The sequence below is a fragment of the Microcaecilia unicolor genome, chromosome 11, assembly GCF_901765095.1.
Source record: "Microcaecilia unicolor chromosome 11, aMicUni1.1, whole genome shotgun sequence".
Classification (NCBI taxonomy): Eukaryota; Metazoa; Chordata; class Amphibia; order Gymnophiona; family Siphonopidae; genus Microcaecilia; species Microcaecilia unicolor.
The window spans coordinates 65,987,361-66,011,551 of record NC_044041.1 but is presented as its reverse complement, the minus strand read 5'-3'; the positions used below and the strand labels follow the sequence as shown (position 1 = coordinate 66,011,551).

The 24,191-nt window shown below is 50.5% G+C and overlaps 1 protein-coding gene across 1 annotated transcript in view; it reads right to left on the bottom strand.

The window, feature by feature from the left end:
• The window catches only part of CIT (citron rho-interacting serine/threonine kinase), a 1,023,678-nt gene that overhangs the window by 900,946 nt on the left and 98,541 nt on the right, over positions 1–24,191 (bottom strand). Inside the window, 1 exon segment of the mRNA XM_030217566.1 lies at positions 17,889–17,982. Within this exon segment, the coding sequence (XP_030073426.1) occupies positions 17,889–17,982 (94 nt within the window).

The following is a 24,191-nucleotide window of genomic DNA, read 5'->3' as shown; positions in this document are numbered from 1 at the left end:
CACTCAAAACAACAAACATGGTCAATTGGGCCTCGCAACGGCGAGGACATAACTGAGATTGACCTAAAAAAATTTACCAACTAACTGAGAGTGCAGCCTGGAACAGAACAAACAGGGCCTAGGGGGGTGGAGTTGGATCCTAAAGCCCAAACAGGTTCTGAAGAACTGACTGCCCGAACCGACTGTCGCGTCGGGTATCCTGCTGCAGGCAGTAATGAGATGTGAATGTGTGGACAGATGACCACATCGCAGCTTTGCAAATTTCTTCAATGGAGGCTGACTTCAAGTGGGCTACCGACGCAGCCATGGCTCTAACATTATGAGCCGTGACATGACCCTCAAGAGCCAGCCCCGCCTGGGCGTAAGTGAAGGAAATGCAATCTGCTAGCCAATTGGATATGGTGTGTTTCCCCACAGCCACTCCCCTCCTATTGGGATCAAAAGAAACAAACAATTGGGCGGACTGTCTGTTGGGCTGTGTCCGCTCCAGATAGAAGGCCAATGCTCTCTTGCAGTCCAATGTGTGCAGCTGACGTTCAGCAGGGCAGGAATGAGGACGGGGAAAGAATGTTGGCAAGACAATTGACTGGTTCAGATGGAACTCCGACACAACCTTCGGCAGAAACTTAGGGTGAGTGCGGAGGACTACTCTGTTATGATGAAATTTGGTGTAAGGGGCCTGGGCTACCAGGGCCTGAAGCTCACTGACTCTACAAGCTGAAGTAACTGCCACCAAGAAAATGACCTTCCAGGTCAAGTACTTCAGATGGCAGGAGTTCAGTGGCTCAAAAGGAGGTTTCATCAGCTGGGTGAGAACGACATTGAGATCCCATGACACTGTAGGAGGCTTGACGGGGGGCTTTGACAAAAGCAAACCTCTCATGAAGCGAACAACTAAAGGCTGTCCTGAGATCGGCTTACCTTCCACACGGTAATGGTATGCACTGATTGCACTAAGGTGAACTCTTACAGAGTTGGTCTTGAGACCAGACTCAGACAAGTGCAGAAGGTATTCAAGCAGGGTCTGTGTAGGACAAGAGCGAGGATCTAGGGCCTTGCTGTCACAACAGACGGCAAACCTCCTCCATAGAAAGAAGTAACTCCTCTTAGTGGAATCTTTCCTGGAAGCAAGCAAGATGCGGGAGACACCCTCTGACAGACCCAAAGAGGCAAAGTCTACGCTCTCAACATCCAGGCCGTGAGAGCCAGGGACCGGAGGCTGGGATGCAGAAGAGCCCCTTCGTCCTGCGTGATGAGGGTCGGAAAACACTCCAATCTCCACGGTTCTTCGGAGGATAACTCCAGAAGAGGGAACCAGATCTGACGCGGCCAAAAAGGAGCAATCAGAATCATGGTGCCTCGGTCTTGCTTGAGTTTCAGCAAAGTCTTCCCCACCAGAGGAATGGGAGGATAAGCATACAGCAGACCCTCCCCCCAATTCAGGAGGAAGGCATCCGATGCCAGTCTGCCGTGGGCCTGAAGCCTGGAACAGAACTGAGGGACTTTGTAGTTGGCTCGAGATGCGAAGAGATCCACCAAGGGGGTGCCCCACGCTTGGAAGATCTGGCGCACCACTCGGGAGTTGAGCGACCACTCGTGAGGTTGCATAACCCTGCTCAACCTGTCGGCCAGACTGTTGTTTACGCCTGCCAGATATGTGGCTTGGAGCACCATGCCGTGACGGCGAGCCCAGAGCCACATGCTGACGGCTTCCTGACACAGGGGGCGAGATCCGGTGCCCCCCTGCTTGTTGACGTAGTACATGGCAACCTGGTTGTCTGTCTGAATTTGGATAATTTGGTGGGACAGCCGATCTCTGAAAGCCTTCAGAGCGTTCCAGATCGCTCGCAACTCCAGAAGATTGATCTGTAGATCGCGTTCCTGGAGGGACCAGCTTCCTTGGGTGTGAAGCCCATCGACATGAGCTCCCCATCCCATGAGAGACGCATCCATGGTCAGCACTTTTTGTGGCTGAGGAATTTGGAAAGGACGTCCCAGAGTCAAATTGGACCAAATCGTCCACCAATACAGGGATTCGAGAAAACTCATGGACAGGTGGATCACGTTTTCTAGATCCCCAGCAGCTTGAAACCACTGGGAAGCTAGGGTCCATTGAGCAGATCTCATGTGAAGGCGGGCCATGGGAGTCACATGAACTGTGGAGGCCATGTGGCCCAGCAATCTCAACATCTGCCGAGCTGTGATCTGCTGTGACGCTCGTACCCGCGAGACGAGGGACAACAAGTTGCTGGCCCTCGCCTCTGGGAGGTAGGCGCGAGCCGTCTGAGAATCCAGCAGAGCTCCTATGAACTCGAGTTTCTGCACTGGGAGGAGATGGGACTTTGGGTAATTTATCACAAACCCCAGTAGCTCCAGGAGGCGAATAGTCATCTGCATGGACTGCAGGGCTCCTGCCTCGGATGTGTTCTTCACCAGCCAATCGTCGAGATATGGGAACACGTGCACCCCCAGCCTGCGAAGTGCCGCTGCTACTACAGCCAAGCACTTTGTGAACACCCTGGGCACAGAGGCGAGCCCAAAGGGTAGCACACAGTACTGGAAGTGACGTGTGCCCAGCTGAAATCGCAGATACTGTCTGTGAGCTGGCAGTATCGGGATGTGCGTATAGGCGTCCAAGTCCAGAGAGCATAGCCAATCGTTTTCCTGAATCATGGGAAGAAGGGTGCCCAGGGAAAGCATCCTGAACTTTTCTTTTACGAGATATTTGTTCAGGGCCCTTAGGTCTAGGATGGGACGCATCCCCCCTGTTTTCTTTTCCACAAGGAAGTACCTGGAATAGAATCCCAGCCCTTCTTGCCCGGATGGCACGGGCTCGACCGCATTGGCGCTGAGAAGGGCGGAGAGTTCCTCTGCAAGTACCTGCTTGTGCTGGAAGCTGTAAGACTGAGCTCCCGGTGGACAATTTGGAGGTTTGGAGGCCAAATTGAGGGTGTATCCTTGCCGGACTATTTGCAGAACCCACTGATCGGAGGTTATGAGAGGCCACCTTTGGTGAAAAGCTTTCAACCTCCCCCCGACCGGCAGGTCGCCCGGCACTGACACTTGGATGTCGGCTATGCTCTGCTGGAGCCAGTCAAAAGCCCGTCCCTTGCTTTTGCTGGGGAGCCGAGGGGCCTTGCTGAGTCGCACGCTGCTGACGAGAGCGAGCGCGCTGGGGCTTAGCCTGGGCCACAGGCTGTCGAGAAGGAGGATTGTACCTACGCTTGCCAGAAGAGTAGGGAACAGTCTTCCTTCCCCCGAAAAATCTTCTACCTGTAGAGGTAGATGCTGAAGGCTGCCGGCGGGAGAACTTGTCGAATGCGGTATCCCGCTGGTGGAGATGCTCTACCACCTGCTCGACTTTCTCTCCAAAAATATTGTCCGCACGGCAAGGCGAGTCCGCAATCCGCTGCTGGAGTCTATTCTCCAGGTCGGAGGCACGCAGCCATGAGAGCCTGCGCATCACCACACCCTGAGCAGCGGCCCTGGACGCAACATCAAAGGTGTCATACACCCCTCTGGCCAGGAATTTTCTGCACGCCTTCAGCTGCCTGACCACCTCCTGAAAAGGCTTGGCTTGCTCAGGGGGAAGAGCATCAACCAAGCCCGCCAACTGCCGCACATTGTTCCGCATGTGTATGCTCGTGTAGAGCTGGTAAGACTGGATTTTGGCCACGAGCATAGAAGAATGGTAGGCCTTCCTCCCAAAGGAGTCTAAGGTTCTAGAGTCTTTGCCCGAGGGCGCCGAAGCATGCTCCCTAGAACTCTTAGCCTTCTTTAGGGCCAAATCCACAACTCCAGAGTCATGAGGCAACTGGGTGCGCATCAGCTCTGGGTCCCCATGGATCCGGTACTGGGACTCGATCTTCTTGGGAATGTGGGGATTACTTAGTGGCTTGGTCCAGTTCGCAAGCAATGTCTTTTTTAGGACATGGTGCAAGGGAACAGTGGACGCTTCCTTAGGTGGAGAAGGATAGTCCAGGAGCTCAAACATTTCAGCCCTGGGCTCGTCCTCCACAACCACCAGGAAGGGGATGGCCGTAGACATCTCCCGGACAAAGGAAGCGAAAGACAGACTCTCAGGAGGAGAAAGCTGTCTTTCAGGGGAGGGAGTGGGATCAGAAGGAAGACCCTCAGACTCCTCGTCAGAGAAATATCTGGGGTCTTCCTCTTCCTCCCACGAGGCCTCACCTTCGGTGTCAGACACAAGTTCACGAACCTGTGTCTGCAACCTCGCCCGGCTCGACTCCGTGGAGCCACGTCCACGATGGGGGCGTCGAGAGGTAGACTCCCTCGCCCGCATCGGCGAAGCTCCCTCCGCCGACGTAGGAGCCCTCCTGGGAGTTGGCCGCAGTCGGCACCGCATGCGGTACCGACGTCGGGGACCTCACCCCGGGCGATGGGCCAGCCGGCGCCACGCTCGACGGTACCGGAGGCGCAAGCACCGCCGGTACCGGAGGGGTAGGGCGCAACAGCTCTCCCAGAATCTCTGGGAGAACAGCCCGGAGGCTCTCGTTCAGAGCGGCTGCAGAGAAAGGCAGAGAGGTCGATGCAGGCGTCGACGTCAGAACCTGTTCCGGGCGTGGAGGCTGCTCCGGGCTGTCCAGAGTGGAGCGCATCGACACCTCCTGAACAGAGGGTGAGCGGTCCTCTCGGTGCCGATGCCTGCTGGGTGCCGACTCCCTCGGCGACCCAGAGCTCTCGGTGCCGACGCGGGGAGGAGACCGGTGTCGATGCTTCTTCGACTTCTTCCGAAGCATGTCACCGGAGCTCCCCGGCACCGACGAGGAGGACGTAGAATCCAGCCGTCGCTTCCTCGGGGCCGAGGCCGAAGGAGGTCGGTCTCGGGGGGGCTGTAACGCAGGAGCCCTCAGGGTAGGAGGAGACCCACCCGAAGGCTCACCGCCACCAGCAGGGGAATGGACAGCCCTCACCTGCACTCCAGACGATGCACCACCGTCCGACGACATCAGCAGACGAGGTCCCGGTACCACCGACGTCGATGCAGTCGCCCGATGCCTCAGCGCCGATGCAGAGACTCGATGCCTCGATGCACCCGATACACTAGCAGCCAAGGAAGAAGGTCTGGACGCTGACGACGTCGATGCACTCGATGCCCCCGGTGCCGATGCCGACGAACAGCCCGAGAACAAAACGTTCCACTGGGCCAATCTCGCTACCTGAGTCCGCCTTTGTAACAGGGAACACAGACTACAGTTCTGAGGACGGTGCTCGGCCCCCAGACACTGAAGACACGACGAGTGCCTATCAGTGAGCGAGATTACCCGGGCGCACTGGGTGCACTTCTTGAAGCCGCTGGCAGGCTTCGATGTCATGGGCGGAAAAATCACGCCGGCGAAATCAAAAGCCGAAATGGCGAAAATGAGCACCAAAACTTAGAGGGAGAAAAATCTCGACCGAGGCCGAAAAGAGGCCTACCCCGACGACGAAAGAAAACTTACCGGGGCAAAATCTGAAAAATACGGGAAGGGGCAAACGAAACCCGAGAGGGCTTCCGGAGCACTTCCCAAACAGTTTTTGAGGATTTTCCGAAGAAAAAACACGTCGAAAAAGGACGCGCGAGTTCGACTTTCCGGGGCTCGACACGGCGAAAACACGACCGTACCGAGTGCGGACGAAAGAAGACTGGCCGGCTCGAGCCGGTTTCGGGCGGGAAGACGGCCGCGCATGCGCGGTGCGCACAGGCGCGCGAGGGCTAGCAAAGGACTTTGCTAGTGAAGATTCCGATTGGAGGAGCTGCCGTGGACGTCACCCATCAGTGAGAACAAGCAGCCTGCTTGTCCTCGGAGAATACTATATTACCTTATATTAACAGACACAAGATGGGCACCCGCACCGTGGTCAGACCACTATAAAGCATATATCTCCCTCCAATGGCAAATGAAAGACACAATTAACAAAGAACGAAAAATCTACACTACGAGAGGAAACATAGACCCGATAATATTCTGGCAACAGATCTACCACAACGGATGGACAATAAATACAGATACAAACCAATTCCTCCTAGAATGGGACAATAGATGCAGGTCAATATTAGACAAAATTGCCCCAACTCAAACCAGAACCTCACACAGGAAGAACTCAACACCATGGTTCAATGAAGAACTGAAAAAACTTAAAACACAAGTAAGAAGGTTAAAACGTACATGGAATAAAAAGAAAGACGACCCCACACTTAACGCCTGGAAACAACTCCAAAGAAAATATAAATATACCATAAGACAAACTAAAAGACTATTTTATAAAACTGAAATTGGACCAAACTACAAAGACACACAAACTCTTCCAACTCGTAAATCAACTACTAGATATCACACTAATCACAACCAACAGCAAAGATACACCAGGAGCAGACAATCTCGTGAGATACTTCAATGAGAAAATCGTACAATTGCGACTTAAAATACCAGTCTGCACCACCGATTATGCTGTACTTCTTGACTGTCTAGATCCAGACCCTGGTGTATACCCAGCAGACAGAACCTGGACCAACTTCGAGACATTATCGGAGGATCTCATCTCTCAAACACTCAAAAGATTCACTAAATCTCACTGCAAATTAGACATATGCCCAAACAACCTTATGACATCTGCTCCTCAACAATTTATAACAGACCTCACGAATCACGTGAACTATATGCTACAAATCGGACTCTTCCCGAAGGAGAAAAGAAACATTCTACTCACCCCCATACCCAAAGACGCAAAGAAGAGTGCTAGTGAATTAACCAACTACAAGCCAGTAGCATCCATTCCCTTAATAACCAAATTAACAGAAGGGATGGTAACCAAACAACTCACAAACTATTTAAACAAATTCTCAATACTACACGACTCCCAATCAGGATTCCAGTCCAACCACAGTACGGAAACAGTACTAGTTACCCTCATGAATAAATTTAAACAAATGATTGCAACTGGCAAGAACATACTACTTCTACAATTTGATATGTCTAGCGCCTTCGACATGGTTGATCATGGAATACTACTACATATTCTCGAGTACTTCGGAATTGGAGGCAACATTCTCAATTGGTTCAAGGGGTTCCTAACCACACGATCTTACCAAGTGACATCTAATTCGACTACATCAGCTACATGGATACCTGAACGCGGAGTGCCACAGGGATCCCCCCTCTCACCGACCTTATTCAACTTAATGATGATACCCTTGGCCAAACTACTATCAAACCAAAACCTCAACCCACACATATACGCAGACGATGTAACGATCTACATCCCATTTAAACAAGATTTAAAGGAAATCTCCAGTGACATCAACCAGAGTCTACATATCATGCATTCATGGGCAGATGCATTCCAGTTGAAACTCAATGCAGAAAAAACACAATGCCTAATACTCACCTCTCAACATAACATGAACAAATTCACCACCATCAACACACCAACACTGAAACTTCCAATTTCGGACACCTTAAAAATTCTTGGAGTTACCATTGATCATCACCTAACACTGGAGAATCATGCGAAAAACACAACCAAAAAGATGTTCCACTCAATGTGGAAATTAAAAAGAGTAAGACCTTTCTTCCCAAGGACAGTCTTCCGTAACCTGGTACTCAGCCATCTAGACTACTGTAACGCACTCTATGCTGGCTGCAAAGAGCATATAATCAAGAAACTTCAGACAGCCCAGAACACAGCAGCTAGACTCGTATTCGGCAAAACTAAATATGGAAGTGCTCAACCCCTACGAGAAAATCTACACTGGCTACCACTCAAAAGAACGCATCACATTCAAAATATGTACCCTAGTTCACAAAATCATTCACAGAGATGCCCCAGCCTACATGTCAGACCTGAATGACCTACCACCCAGGAACGCTACAAAATCATCTCACACATTCCTCAATCTTCACTTCCCCAACTGCAAAGGTCTAAAGTACAAATTAATGCATGCATCAACCTTTTCCTACTTGAGCACACAATTCTGGAGCGCGCTGCCGCGCAATTTAAAAACGATCTACGAGCTAACTAACTTCCGCAAACTACTGAAGACTCATCTCTTTAACAAGGTATACCACAAACATCAACAAATGTGAACTCCTACACATAAATCCAGAATAGCCCTATGAGATTTGCTTGCTATACTATTATCATGCTCTATCATTATCATGTTACCCAAGGTCCTGCAATACTAAATATCTATTTTCTTATGTACTTCCACTATTCATAATGTAATGTAAGCCACACTGAGCCTGCAAAGAGGTGGGAAAATATGGGATACAAATGCAATAAATAAATAAATAAATTACATGACAGAAGCATTACAACTTTAAAATCCATCTCATGACTTGAGATCAGCAGGAACATGACAACTTGTAGTGTGTTACACTGATACTATAGAGATGCAACCTTTTATGTTGCAGGGCCCTTATTTTGGAACAGGCTGCCAGAGACCCTGCGGGTTTACCTGCTGTGTCATGTTTCAAGAAGCATCCCATTTATTTCTTCAGGCTTTTTAGCTTAATATCATGAACAGTTGAAATCAACAGTAGTATGAAGCAGTTTATTTTGTTTTAATGTATTGTTTTTGTAATTTTAATTATGTTTTATTGTAATCTGCCTAGTTAATAGGCAGGCTAGAAATGATAAATACATACATAATGGTTGCCCTTGGAATGGAAGATTTGATTTAAACAGAGAAAAATGTAGGCAGATAAAGTCTATATGGCCTATCCAGTCTGCCCATCCATGCCATCTACTTTCCCTGTCACTTCCTTACAGATCCTATATACTTGTCCCAAGCTCTCTTCAATTCAGTTATTGTTTTCATCTCCACAACTTCCACCGGAAGGCCGTTCCGTGAATTCACAACCCTTTCTGTGAAGTATTTCCTCAGGTTACTTTTGAGTCTATCCCCTTTCACCTTCATCCTATGCCCCCTCATTCCAGAGCTTCCTTTTAATTGAAAGAGACACGTCTCCTGTGCATTTATGATCGAGACATTTAAATATATATGCAACATATCTCCCCTCTCCCACCTTTCTTCCAAAGTATGAAGGTGTCTTTGGCTTTTCATGATATTATAGGATTGGACCTATGTTTCCGAGTGAATTCTAGTGGAATTTGAGCTGCCCTGATCTTAAACTCCATAATCAAAGGGCTATTATCATTTTGTGAAAACAAAACACAGTGTTTGTTTGGCTGTCCTGGAGATCTGGAATAGATCAACTTAGATTTAAAAGTGTAACATGGTAAATGACAGCATGATAAAGACCTACACAGTCCATCCAGTTTGCCCAAGAAGGCAGCCAGAGCAGCACTCGTCAACCTGTGCAGGTTATAGTCATTCATGCCTAAACACTGGTTGGCAATTTGCAATCATGACAACCACAGGTAGGCATTGAAATATGATGAGTCCTAGGGACAATATATGTTATAACCAAAGTATTACTAACAGTATTTAACTTGCTATTTAAGATGTCTTCCCCCTCCCTCTTGAATTGTACAGCACCCTCACTTGCATAATATGATAATACAGTGATATACAATACTGGAGTTTCTGAATAAGAACATAAGCTTTGCCATACTGGGACAGATCGAATGTCCATCAAACCCTCCTGTTCCCAACAGTGGTCAATGCAGATCACAAGTACATGGAAAGATCCCAGAACAGTAAAACAGATTTTACGCTGCTTATCCTACAAATAAGCAGTAGATTTTCCCAAGTTTATCTTAACGGCTTATGAACTGTTCTTTTAGGAAATTATCCAAAACTTTTTTAAACTCTGCTAAGCCAACTGCTTTTACCACATTCACTGGCAACGCAATCAAGAGTTTAATTACACATTAAGTGAAGAAATATTTTCCCTGATTTACTACTTATTAGCTTCATTGCATACCTCCATAGTCCTAGTATTTTTTTTTAAACAGTAAACAAGTGATTCACATCTACTATTCAACTCCAGTTAGTATTTTATAAGACCTCTATCATATCTCCCCTCAGCCATCTCTTCTCCAAGCTGAAGAGCCCTAGTCGCTTTAGCCTTTCCTCAAAGGGAATTCATCCCATCCCCTTTTCTAATTTCAATATATATTTTTTGAAATGCTGTGATGAAACAGTGGGTTTCTTAGCCTGTGAAGTGTATTATTTTACTGATGAAGTTTATTTCTCCTAATTGGCCAGAAGATAGCGCTTGTTTTCAGTTTTAAGCTGTTACAGAAAGGTTGTTTTCGTCTTTAGTTTAGCGCAGGAAGTTCCTGCAGTGCTGTGGCTAGCTACTATTGAAAATTGTTGTTCTGGGCTCCGATTGACCTGGACTTCAGATACAGCCAGGAGTTACAGGCTTTTCTCTCAATCTCAGTCTGGGAGTACAGAGGTAAACATCTCTGTCCTGAGATCCTGTTCAAGACTTATGAGCAGATAACTTCCTAAAACTCTCCAGGTGTTACCTAGGTAGTAACAAGTGTTAGATAGTTTTAATAATTCATCCTATTTTAGTTACCTGTTATTGTGTGCTGTTTTTCCCCATCTGTTTTTATGGTTCACTGTTCAATATTTTTATGAAAATAAACAATTGTTTATTGGCTCTAATGTCCTGGAATGTCTAAGAATCCTGGTGGTTTGTGTGTTGGGTCTGTGGGTGCTTTCTAGGAACCGTGGAACCCCTGAGAGAGTAACCTAGAAATCATCTGGGAATACTTTGAGAATGGGAGACTTGCCCAGAGGCAAGTGAGACCCAGTCGGTGGGGTGGAGGGTGCTAGTGTAGAGCACAAGCGGCAGGTGGACCTGAACAGTACTGGGGATAGACTCTCCAGGTGGCTGCAGGGTTAGCCCCAGGCAGGTGGCTAGGCGTTTAGTGACAGAAGCGCTGACCAGAATTGCATACAGTATCCAAGATACAGTGCACCATGGAGTGATACAAAGTTATAATAGTTTCATTTTTGTTTTCCTTTCCTAATAATTTAATTTTTCATTCCTTTCCTAATAATTTAATTCATTCTATTTGCTACCTTAGACACCGCTGCACACTGAGCAAAGGGTTTCTTATCAACATTGACACCTACATTTTCTTTCTGAGAGGTGACTCCTAATGTGGAACTTTGCATCATGTAGATAGTTTGGTTTCCTCTTTCATACATACATCACTTTGCACTTGCTCACATTAAATGTCACCTATTTGGATGCCCAATCTCCCACTCGTTAGGTCCTTTTGCAATTTTTCACAATCCTTAACAACTTCATCTGTCTTTTGCTATTTGTGGGACCCAGACAGTAGAAGTGTGTCCAGCATTGGCCATAGTTCCCCAATACTGGAGTTGTCAAACCTATGTCTTTTGCCACTTGCAGGACACAGACTGCAGAAGTCTGTTCAGCTTTGGCCATAATTCCCACTACACTTTCAACATAACACCGGAACAGCCATGTTGTATTTCCATCCTCTTACTATTTAGGCATCCCCTGTGTAATGCTCTTCTCACCAGTTATTGAAAACCTGGTTACCTGCAGATGAAAATGGTTGGAAATGTTTCTTTATATTGTATTTTGTGGCACTGTTTTTTTTTTTAGATCTTTTTTATTTTACTGTATGTTTTTATCTTGTTCTCTGCTCTGTACTATCTTTGATAAAAAGGATAGGCAGTAAAGCGAATGCTACATACCTGTAGAAGGTATTCTCCGAGGACAGCAGGCTGATTGTTCTCACTGATGGGTGACGTCAACGGCAGCCCCCTCCAACCGGAAACTTCACTAGCAAAGGCCTTTGCTAGTCCTCGCGCACCGATGCGCACCGCGCATGCGCGGCCGTCTTCCCGCCCGAACCGGCTCGTGTTCGTCAGTCCCATATAACATAGTTACATAGTAACATAGTAGATGACGGCAGAAAAAGACCTGCATGGTCCATCCAGTCTGCCCAACAAGATAAACTCATGTGTATACCTTACCTTGATTTGTACGTGCCTTTTTCAGGGCACAGACCGTACAAGTCTGCCCAGCAGTATTTCCCGCCTCCCAACCACCAGTCCCGCCTCCCATCACCGGCTCTGGCACGGACCGTATAAGTCTGCTCTCCACTATCCTCGCCTCCCAACCACCAACCTCTCTTCCCCCACCTGCTCCGCCACCCAATTTCGGCTAAGCTTCTGAGGATCCATTCCTGCTGCACAGGATTCCTTTATGCATATCCCACGCATGTTTGAATTCCGTTACCGTTTTCATCTCCACCACCTCCCGCGGGAGGGCATTCCAAGCATCCACCACCCTCTCCGTGAAAAAATACTTCCTGACATCTTTTTTGAGTCTGCCCCCCTTCAATCTCATTTCATGTCCTCTCGTTCTACCGCCTTCCCATCTCCGGAAAAGATTTTTTTGCGGATTAATACCTTTCAAGTATTTGAACGTCTGTATCATATCACCCCTGTTCCTCCTTTCCTCCAGGGTATACATGTTCAGGTCAGCAAGTCTTTGGTCATACGTCTTGGAACGCAAATTCTATACCATTCTCGTCGATGGGCTTCATATGTAGCAAGACAAAGACAAGGGAAGACACAACTCCAAAGGGGAGGCGGGCGGGTATGTGAGAACAATCAGCCTGCTGCCCTCGGAGAATACCTTCTACAGGTATGTAGCATTCGCTTTCTCCGAGGACAAACAGGCTGCTTGTTCTCACTGATGGGGTATCCCTAGCCCCCAGGCTCACTCAAAACAACAAACATGGTCAATTGGGCCTCGCAACGGCGAGGACATAACTGAGGTTGACCTAACAATTTATCCAACTAACTGAGAGTGTAGCCTGGAACAGAATAAACATGGGCCTAGGGGGGTGGAGTTGGATTCTAAACCCCGAACAGATTCTGAAGCACTGACTGCTCGAACCGACTGTCGCGTCGGGTATCCTGCTGCAGGCAGTAATGAGATGTGAATGTGTGGACAGATGACCACGTCGCAGCTTTGCAGATCTCTTCAATAGTGGCTGACTTCAAGTGGGCCACTGACGCTGCCATGGCTCTAACACTGTGAGCCGTGACATGACCCTCAAGAGCCAGCCCAGCCTGGGAGTAAGTGAAGGAAATGCAATCTGCTAGCCAATTGGATATGGTGCGTTTCCCCACAGCCACTCCCCTCCTGTTGGGATCAAAAGAAACAAACATTTGGGCGGACTGTCTGTTGGGCTGTGTCCGCTCCAGATAGAAGGCCAATGCTCTTTTGCAGTCCAATGTGTGCAGCTGACGTTCAGCAGGGCAGGAATGAGGACGGGGAAAGAATGTTGGCAAGACAATTGACTGGTTCAGATGGAACTCCGACACCACCTTTGGCAAGAACTTAGGGTGAGTGCGGAGGACTACTCTATTATGATGAAATTTGGTATAAGGAGCATGAGCTACTAGGGCTTGAAGCTCACTGACTCTACGAGCTGAAGTAACTGCCACCAAGAAAATGACCTTCCAGGTCAAGTACTTCAGATGGCATGAATTCAGTGGCTCAAAAGGAGGTTTCATCAGCTGGGTGAGAACGACATTGAGATCCCATGACACTGTAGGAGGCTTGACAGGGGGCTTTGACAAAAGCAAACCTCTCATGAAGCGAACAACTAAAGGCTGTCCTGAGATCGGCTTACCTTCCACACGGTAATGGTATGCACTGATTGCGCTAAGGTGAACCCTTACAGAGTTGGTCTTGAGACCAGACAAGTGCAGAAGGTATTCAAGCAGGGTCTGTGTAGGACAGCAGCGAGGATCTAAGGCCTTGCTGTCACACCAGACGGCAAACCTCCTCCATAAAAAGAAGTAACTCCTCTTAGTGGAATCTTTTCTGGAAGCAAGCAAGACACGGGAGACACCCTCCGACAGACCCAAAGAGGCAAAGTCTACGCTATCAACATCCAGGCCGTGAGAGCCAGAGACTGGAGGTTGGGATGCAGAAGCGCCTCTTCGTTCTGTGTGATGAGGGTCGGAAAACACTCCAATCTCCACGGTTCTTCGGAGGACAACTCCAGAAGGAGAGGGAACCAGATCTGACGCGGCCAAAAAGGAGAACTCAGGATCATGGTGCCTCGATCTTGCTTGAGTTTCAACAAAGTCTTCCCCACCAGAGGTATGGGAGGATAAGCATACAGCAGGCCGTCCCCCCAATCCAGGAGGAAGGCATCCGATGCCAGTCTGCCGTGGGCCTGAAGTCTGGAACAGAACTGAGGGACCTTGTGGTTGGCTCGAGATGCAAAGAGATCTACCAAGGGGGTGCCCCACACCTGGAAGATCTGGCGCACTACTCTGGAGTTGAGCGACCACTCGTGAGGTTGCATAATCCTGCTCAACCTGTCGGCCAGACTGTTGTTTACGCCTGCCAGATATGTGGCTTGGAGCAACATGCTGTAATGGCGAGCCCACAGCCATATGCTGATGGCCTCCTGACACAGGGGGCGAAATCCGGTCCCCCCCTGCTTGTTGATGTAATACATGGCAACCTGGTTGTCTGTCTGAATTTGGATAATTTGGTGGGACAGCCGATCTCTGAAAGCCTTCAGAGCGTTCCAGACCGCTCGTAACTCCAGGAGATTGATCTGCAGATCGCGTTCCTGGAGGGACCAGCTTCCCTGGGTGTGAAGCCCATCGACATGAGCTCCCCACCCCAGGAGAGACGCATCCGTAGTCAGCACTTTTTGTGGCTGAGGAATTTGGAAAGGGCGTCCCAGAGTCAAATTGGACCAAATCGTCCAACAATACAGGGATTTGAGAAAACTCGTGGACAGGTGGATCACGTCTTCTAGATCCCCAGCAGCTTGAAACCACTGGGAAGCTAGGGTCCATTGAGCAGATCGCATGTGAAGACGAGCCACGGGAGTTACATGAACTGTGGAGGCCATGTGGCCAAGCAATCTCAACATCTGCCGAGCTGTGATCTGCTGGGACGCTTGTACCCGGGAGACGAGGGACAACAGATTGTTGGCCCTTGTCTCCGGAAGATAGGCATGAGCCGTCCGAGAATCCAGCAGAGCTCCTATGAATTCGAGTCTCTGTACTGGGAGAAGATGGGACTTTGGATAATTTATCACAAACCCCAGTAGCTCCAGGAGGCGAATAGTCATCTGCATGGACTGTAGAGCTCCTGCCTCGGATGTGCTCTTCACCAGCCAATCGTCGAGATAAGGGAACACATGCACTCCCAGCCTGCAAAGCGCTGCTGCTACTACAGCCAGACACTTCGTGAACACCCTGGGCACAGAGGCGAGCCCAAAGGGTAGCACACAGTACTGGAAGTGACGTGTGCCCAGCTGAAATCGCAGATACTGCCTGTGAGCTGGCAATATCGGGATGTGCATGTAGGCGTCCTTCAAGTCCAGAGAGCATAGCCAATCGTTTTGCTGAATCATGTGAAGAAGGGTGCCCAGGGAAAGCATCCTGAACTTTTCTTTGACGAGATATTTGTTCAGGGCCCTTAGGTCTAGGATGGGACGCATCCCCCCTGTTTTCTTTTCCACAAGGAAGTACCTGGAATAGAATCCCAGCCCTTCTTGCCCGGATGGCACGGGCTCGACCGCATTGGCGCTGAGAAGGGCGGAGAGTTCCTCTGCAAGTACCTGCTTGTGCTGGAAGCTGTAGGACTGAGCTCCCGGTGGGCAATTTGGAGGCTTCGAGGCCAAATTGAGGGTGTATCCTTGCCGGACTATTTGAAGAACCCAACGGTCGGAGGTTACAAGAGGCCACCTTTGGTGAAAAGCTTTCAACCTCCCCCCGACCGGCAGATCGCCCGGCATGGACACGTTGGTGTCGGCTATTCTCTGCTGGAGCCAGTCAAAAGCTCGTCCCCTGCTTTTGCTGGGGAGCTGTGGGGTCTTGCTGAGGCGCACGCTGCTGACGAGAGCGAGCGCGCTGGGGCTTAGCCTGGGCCGCAGGCTGGCGAGAGGGAGGATTGTACCTATGCTTACCAGAAGAGTAGGGAACAGCCCTCCTTCCCCCATAAAAACGTCTACCTGAGGAGGTAGATGCTGAAGGAACGCCATCAGATTCCTCGTCAGAGAAATATCTGTTGTCCTCCTCCTCCTCCCACGAGGCCTCACCATTGGTATCAGACACAAGTTCATGAACCTGTGTCTGAAGCCGTGCCCGGCTCGACTCCGTGGAAACACGGCCACGGTAGGAGCGTCGAAAGGTGGACTCCCTCGCCAGCACTGGCAAAGCTCCCTCCGCCGACGTCGTCGGGGAGTCTGCCTGGGAGGCGGCCGAGGCCGATCGGAGACCTCACCTCGGGCAAGGGGCCAGCCGGCGCCTCACTCGACGGTACCGGTGGCGTAAGCACCCCCAGTACCGGAGGGGAAGGGCGCAACAGCTCTCCCAGAATCTCTGGAAGAACGGCCCGGAGACTCTCGTGCAGAGCGGCTGTGGAGAAAGACTGAGAAGCCGATGCAGGCGTCGATGTCAGAGTCTGTTCCGGGCGTGGAGGCTGTTCCGGGCTGTCTAAGGGGGAGCGCATCGACACCTCCTGAACAGAGGGTGAGCGGTCCTCCCGGTGCCGATGCATACTGGGTGCCGACTGCCTCGGCTACCCAGAGCTCTTGGTACCGAGACGGGAAGGAGACCGGTGACGATGCTTCTTAGACTTCTTCAAGCGAAGCATGTCACCGGAGCTTCCCGGTACCGACAAGGAGGATGTAGAATCCAGCCGTCGCTTCCTCGGGGCCGAGGCCGAAGAAGGTCGATCTCGGGGTGGCTGTACCGCAGGAGCCCTCAGGATAGGGGGAGACCCACCCGAAGGCTCACCACCACCAGCAGGGGAATGGACAGCCCTCACCTGCACTCCAGACGAAGCACCACCGTCCGACGACATCAGCAACAGCGGAGGTCCCGGTACCACCGACGTCGACGCAGCCTTTCGATACCTCGGTACTGACGATGGCGAAGGTAGGGGCCTCGATGCAGTCGATGGCGAAGGTAGGGGCCTCGATGCAGCCGATGCCGAGGTCGAAGACTTCAATGCTGTCGACGTCGATGCACTCGATGCCCGTGCTGTTGTCGTCGAAGAGCCTGAGAACAACACGTTCCACTGGGCCAATCTCGCTACCTGAGTCCTCTTTTTTAAAAGAGCACAAAGACTGCAGGCCTGCGGGCGGTGCCCAGCCCCCAGACACTGAAGACACGAAGCGTGCCTATCAGTGAGCGAGATTACCCGGGCTCACTGGGTGCACTTCTTGAAGCCGCTGGAAGGCTTCGATGACATGGGCGGAAAAATCACGCCGGCGAAATCAAAATTCGCGATGATGACAAAGGGCACCAAAAAGAAGGGAGAAAAACCCGAAACGAGGCCAAATAGGCCGGTCCAAAAAGCGAAAGGAAACTTACTCGGGAAAAAGCTGGAAATACGGGAAAAGGGTAAAGACCGATCGGTCTCTCTTTTTTTTTTTTTTCTGGCGAAAATCGCGAAGACGCGCGAGGGTCAACTTGAGGGGCACGAAACAGTGGTAAAACACGACCGTCCCGAGCGCGGACAAAAGAAGACTGACGAACACGAGTCGGTTCGGGCGGGAAGACAGCCGCACATCGGCGCACGAGGACTAGCAAAGGCCTTTGCTAGTGAAGTTTCCGGTTGGAGGGGGCTGCCGTGGACGTCACCCATCAGTGAGAACAAGCAGCCTGCTTGTCCTCGGAGAAATATTTTTCAACTGAAATTAAAATTCATCAAGATTAACTACAGTGATTTTGAAGTCCCATGAGCATTCAGAAAGCTTATCTTTGAATTTTTTTTTAATTCAGTACATTAATTGAAATATTTCAAAACAATGTACAAACTAAACAACCTTCATTACAAACTATACCTTATTGAGGTAACAAAGGAGCATGGCCAGAAAGGTTATGGTTGTTTTAATTACAATACAAAAGCATAATCAAACAGGGAAAACTGCCTTACTGTTTTATCCGCAGTCAGTTTAGCCGCTGATCCAAAATCCACCAATTTAATGTGTCCTGTTCGATCAATGAGAACATTTGCTGGCTTGATGTCTCTAAAAAAAAAAAGTTAAAATTTGTGAAGTTTTCATCATTAGCAGTATTGTTACTCATTTTTTTTACCCTGTTTCCTCCTGCTATTTTGCACTTCCAGTTCAGTAGAACCAGAACTGGAATCTGGTACCATAATCTTTATTCACAATTACTTGGGACTGTTCCCAGTATTTTATCTCTCTCCTTCAAACATATCTAGCTTAGCAATGCGCATACATGCACACACAGATTTAAGCTCTTATTTCTCTCTAAAGTGCACAGACATAAAACTAAATGAATAGAGAATTTTGATGGAGTAGATCTGAACATAAACGCAAGGGACAGAGGAGAAGAACAGAAAATGAAACAAACAAAAAAAGTGAGCAGAATACATTCTTGCAGTCCTGAGAAATAAGTTCCTGATCCAGAACATATACTCCACCGATTTCTTTATGTCTATGGAGAAAACTGTAGAAGGAAAAAAATCAATCATAACAGCAGGTTGCACAAGGTATCTTGTTCGGGAAAATTTCAATGAAGATCCTTGTACCTATGGCTAAAAAAAGACATGAGTGCAAAACGCAAACAGTGCAAGAAACATACACAAGGCCTGGCTGCCCAAATGAACACATTGAAGAAAGAGCATCTGAACATGCTAGATCTTCATGTTTTTGAACATACCTGAAGATAGCACATCTGAACATGCTCGTTCTTCATGTTAAGCGAATGATACATACCTGTAGCAGGTGTTCTCCGAGGACAGCAGGCTGATTGTTCTCACGACTGGGTGACGTCCACGGCAGCCCCCTCCAACCGGAAAACGTTTCGCGGGAGGTCCCGCGCACAGGGTACGCCCACAGCGCATGCGCGGCCGTCTTCCCGCCCGTGCGCAACCGCTCCCGCTCATTTAAGTAAAAAGCAATGGAATAAGAAATAACTCCAAAGGGGAGGAGGGAGGGTAGATGAGAACAATCAGCCTGCTGTCCTCGGAGAACACCTGCTACAGGTATGTATCATTCGCTTTCTCCGAGGACAAGCAGGCTGCTTGTTCTCATGACTGGGGTATCCCTAGCTCCCAGGCTCACTCAAAACAACAAACAGGGCCAATTGGGCCTCGCAATGGCGAGGACATAACAGAAACTGACCTACGAAGAACAACTAACTGAGAGTGCAGCCTGAACAGAATAAAACTGGGCCTAGTGGGGTGGAGTTGGATTCTAAACCCCAGATTCTGAAGCACCGACTGCCCAAACTACTGTCGCGTCGGGTATCCTGCTGGAGGCAGTAATGAGATGTGAATGTGTGGACTGAAGACCACGTCGCAGCCTTGCAAATCTCTTCAATAGTGGCCGACTTCAAGTGGGCCACTGACGCCGCCAAGGCTCTAACACTCTGAGCCGTGACATGACCATCCAGAGTCAGCCCAGCCTGGGCGTAAATGAAGGAAATGCAATCTGTTAGCCAATTGGAGATGGTGCGTTTCCCGACAGCAACCCCCTTCCTGTTGGGGTCAAAAGAAAAAAACAATTGGGCGGACTGTCTGTGTGGGCTCGTCCACTCCAGGTAGAAGGCCAATGCTCTCTTGCAGTCCAACGCGTACAACTGACGTTCAGCAGGGCGGGTATGCGGACGGAGAAAGAATGTTGGCAAGACAATTGACTGGTTCAGATAGAACTCCGGCACCACCTTTGGCAGGAACTTAGGGTGAGTGCGGAGGACTACTCTGTAATGATGAAATTTGGTATAGGGAGCATGGGCTACTAAGGCTTGAAGCTCACTGACCCTCCGAGCTGAAGTGACTGCCACCAAGAAAATGACCTTCCAAGTCAAGTACTTCAGATGGCAAGAAGCCAGTGGCTCAAAAGGAGGTTTCATCAGCTGGGTGAGGACGACGTTGAGGTCCCATGACACTGTAGGAGGCTTGACAGGGGACTTTGACAAAAGCAAACCTCTCATGAACCGAACGACTAAAGGCTGTCCAGAGATAGGCTTACCCTCTACACGATAATGGTAAGCACTAATCGCACTAAGATGGTTCCTTACTGAGTTGGTTTTAAGACCAGACTCCGATAAGTGTAGAAGGTATTCAAGCAGGGTCTGTGCAGGACAAGAGCGAGGTTCTAGGGCCTTGCTGTCACACCAGACGACAAACCTCCTCCACTTGAAAAAGTAACTCTTCTTAGTGGAATCTTTTCTGGAAGCAAGACTCGGGAGACACCCTCAGGCAGACCCAAGGCAGTGAAATCTACGCCCTCAACATCCAGGCCGTGAGAGCCAGAGACTGGAGGTTGGGATGCAGAAGCGCCCCCTTGTTCTGAGTGATGAGGGTTGGAAAACACTCCAATCTCCACGGTTCTTCGGATGACAACTCCAGAAGAAGAGAGAACCAGATCTGACGGGACCAAAAAGGCGCAATCAGAATCATGGTGCCGCGGTCTTGCTTGAGTTTCAGCAGGAGGAAGGCGTCCAACGCTAGCCTGTCATGGGCCTGAAGCCTGGAACAGAACTGAGGCAGCTTGCGATTGGTCTGTGTGGCGAAAAGATCCACCGTACCACGCTCGAATTGAGCGACCATTCGTGCAGTTGCATGAGTCTGCTCAATCTGTCAGCCAGACTGTTGTTTACGCCTGCCTGGTACGTGGCTTGGAGAAGCATGCCATGCCGACGAGTCCAGCACCACATCCCGATGGCTTCCTGACAGAGGGGGTGAGATCCGGTGTCCCTCTGCTTGTTAATGTAGTACATCGCAACCTGGTTGTCCAAATTTGGATAACTTGAAAGGACAGCCAATCTCTGAAAGCCTTCAGCGCGTTCCAGACCACTCTCAACTCCAGGAGGTTGATCTGCAGACCAGATTCCTGGAGGGACCACAGTCCTTGAGCGTAGAGCCCATCGACATGGGCTCCCCACCCTAGGAGAGATGCATCAGTCGTCAGCACTTTTTGCGGCTGAGGAATTTGGAATGGGTGTCCCAAGGTCAAATTGGATCGAATTGTTCACCACTGAAGGGAATTGTGAAAATCGGTGGATAGCTGGATTGCATCCTCTAGATCCCCTGCAGCCTGAAACCACTGGGAAGCTAGGGTCCATTGAGCTGGTCTCATGTGAAGACGTGCCATGGGAGTCACATGGACTGTAGAGGCCATATGGCCCAGGAGTCTCAACATCTGCCGAGCTGTGATCTGCTGGGACGCTCTGGCCCGGGAGGCGAGGGATAGAAGTGTCTGCGCCCTCGCCTAGGGGAGATAGGCATGAGCAGTCTGTGAATTCAGCAGGGCTCCAATGAATTTGAGTGACTGGACTGAGCGTAGATGGTACTTTGGGTAGTTTATCACAAACCCCAGTAGCTCCAGAAGTTGAATAGTCCTCTGCATGGACTGTAGAGCTCCTGCCTCCGAGGTGCTCTTCACCAGCCAATCGTCAAGATAAGGGAACACATGCATCCCCAGCTTGCGTAGCGCCACCACAACCACTACTAGGCACTTCGTGAACACCCATGGCGCGGAGGCAAGTCCAAAGGGCAGCACACAATACTGGAAATGCTGTGTCCCCAGACGGAATCGCAGATACTGTCTGTGAGCTGGCAGTATCAGGATGTGGGTATAAGCATCCTTTAAATCCAGGGAGCATAGCCAATCGTCTTTCTGAATCATGGGGAGAAGGGTGCTCAAGGAAAGCATCCTGAACTTTTCTCAGACCAGATATTTGTTCAGGCCTCTCAGGTCTAGGATGGGACGCATCCCCCCTGTTTTCTTTTCCACAAGGAAGTACCTGGAATAGAATCCAAGCCCTTCTTGCCCTGGTGGTACGGGTTCGACCGCATTGGGGCTGAGAAGGGCGGAGAGTTCCTCTGCAAGTACCTGCCTGTGGTGGGAGCTGAAGGACTGAGCTCCCGGCGGGCAATTTGGCAGAGTGGAGGTCAAATTGAGGGCGTACCCGCACCGCACTATTTGGAGAACCCACTGGTCGGAGGTTATAAGAGGCCACCTTTGGTGAAAAAATGTCAACCTCCCCCCGACCGGTAGATCGTCCGGCACGGGCACTGGTATGGTGGCTATGATCCCTTGGATCCAGTCAAAAGCCCATCCCCTGCTTTTGCTGGGGAGCCGCAGGGGCCTGCTTGGTCACAAGCTGTTGACGCGAACGAGCGCGCTGGGGCTGAGCCTCGGAAGGCTGTCGGGAAGGAGGATTACCTACGCTTGGTGTAAGCATAAGAAGCAGTCACGAAAAATCGCCTACCTGAAGAGGTAGGTACTGACGGCGCCCGGTGGGAGAGGTTGTCACGGGCGGTTTCGCGCTGGTGAAGCTGTTCAACCAACTGCTCAACTTTCTCACCAAAAATATTATCCCCCTGGCAAGGGACATCCTCCAGCCGCTGCTGGGTCCGGTTGTCCAGGTCAGAAGCGCGCAGCCATGAGAGTCTGCACATCACTATACCCTGGGCAGCGGCTCTGGATGCAACATCACAAGTGTCATAAATACCCCTGGACAGGAATTTGCGACACGCCTTCAGCTGCCTGACCACCTCCTGAAAAGGCCTGGCCTGCTCCGGCGGGAGCTTGTCAACCAGGTCTGCCAGTTGCCGCACATTATTCCGCATGTGAATGCTCATGTAGAGCTGGTAAGACTGGATCTTGGTCACGAGCATAGAGGAATGATAGGCCTTCCTCCCAAAAGAGTCCAGAGTGAGAGACTCACGCCCCAGGGGCGCCGAGGCGGTATCCCTCGAACTCTTGGCTCTCTCGAGAGCAGAATCCACGACTGCAGAGTTGTGTGGCAACTGAGTCCTAATCAACTCCAGGTCTGTGTGGACTCTATACTGGGACTCCGCTTTCTTCGGAATGGTGGGATTAGATAAAGGCAGTTATCTGCCAGTTCCGAAGCAGTGTCTCCTTCAGGACATTGCGCAACGGAACCGTGGAAGACTCTCTAGGTGGTGATGGATAGTCGAGGACCTTGAGCATCTCAGTCCTCGGCTCATCCACCGTAACCATAGGAAAGGGAATGCTCACCGACATCTCCCTCACAAAGGAGGCAAAGAAAAGGCTCTCAGGTGGCGAAAGCTTCCTTTCCGGTGAAGGAGTGGGGTCAGGGGGAAGACCACAGGACTCCTCGGACGAGAAATACCTGGGGTCCTCCTCCTCCCCCCACGAGGCCTCCTCCTTGGTGTCGGACATGAGTTCTCTGACTTCCGTCCGAAACCGGGCCTGTCTCGACTCAGAGGAACCACGTCCTCGATGATGGTGTCGAGAGGTGGACTCCTGCGCCAGCAGAGACGAAGCGCCCTCCATCTTCCGTCAACTGTGCCGAGGGTGCAAGCAGCAGCCTTTCCAGGATACCCGGAAAAATGGCTCAGAGGTGCTCGTCCAGAGTCTCTGTCTGGAAAGGCTGAGGGGCCGGTGCAGTAGTCAGTGCTCGAATCTGCACGGGGCCAGGAGACGGTACCGGACTGCCCGACGACCGATGCATCGACACCTCTTGGGTGGAGGGGGAGCGGTCCTCCCGGGGTCGACGCTTCTCGGGTGCTGAATCCCTCGACGTCCCGGAGCTCCCGGTACGATGTGAAGGGGGCGACTGATGACGATGCTTCTTAGCCAACTTCCTTCGATGCACGTCATCGGCGCTCTGCGGTTCCGACGAGGACGTGGAATTCACACGCCTCCACGGGGTCGGGTCCAAAATGGGTCGGTCCCGATGGCCCTGCACAGCAGGAACTGCCGAGGCAGGTGGAGGCCCACTCGGCTGCTCACTGCTCCCAGCGAAAGATGGTCATCAGGCCGGTGGTACCTGTACTCCTGAGGTCGATGCCATGTCCAGCGCCGAAGTCAACACCGCCAGTGCCGATGCTGCCAAAGTCGATGCCACTGGTGCCGATGCTGCTGTCGACAGGCCGGCGCAAGCTCCAAAAATCCGATCCCGTTGAGCTTGCCTCGCTACCTGTGTCCGCTTCTTCAAGCCGAGACACAAGTTACATGCTTTGGGATTATGCTCAGGCCCGAGGCACTGAAGGCACCAAGCGTGTGTGTCGGAAAGCGAGATCTGCCGGCCACACCGACCACATTTTTTGACGCCGCTGGGTATCCTCAATATCGACGGAAAAATCGCAGCGGTGAGGTCAAAATCGTAGATGGTGGCGGAAAAAAAGGGCCACCAAGAGGAAAAACGCAAATGCGCGGCCACAAGGCCGTAACGGCAGCAAAGAGAACAGAAGACGCTAAAAACTAAGAAAATT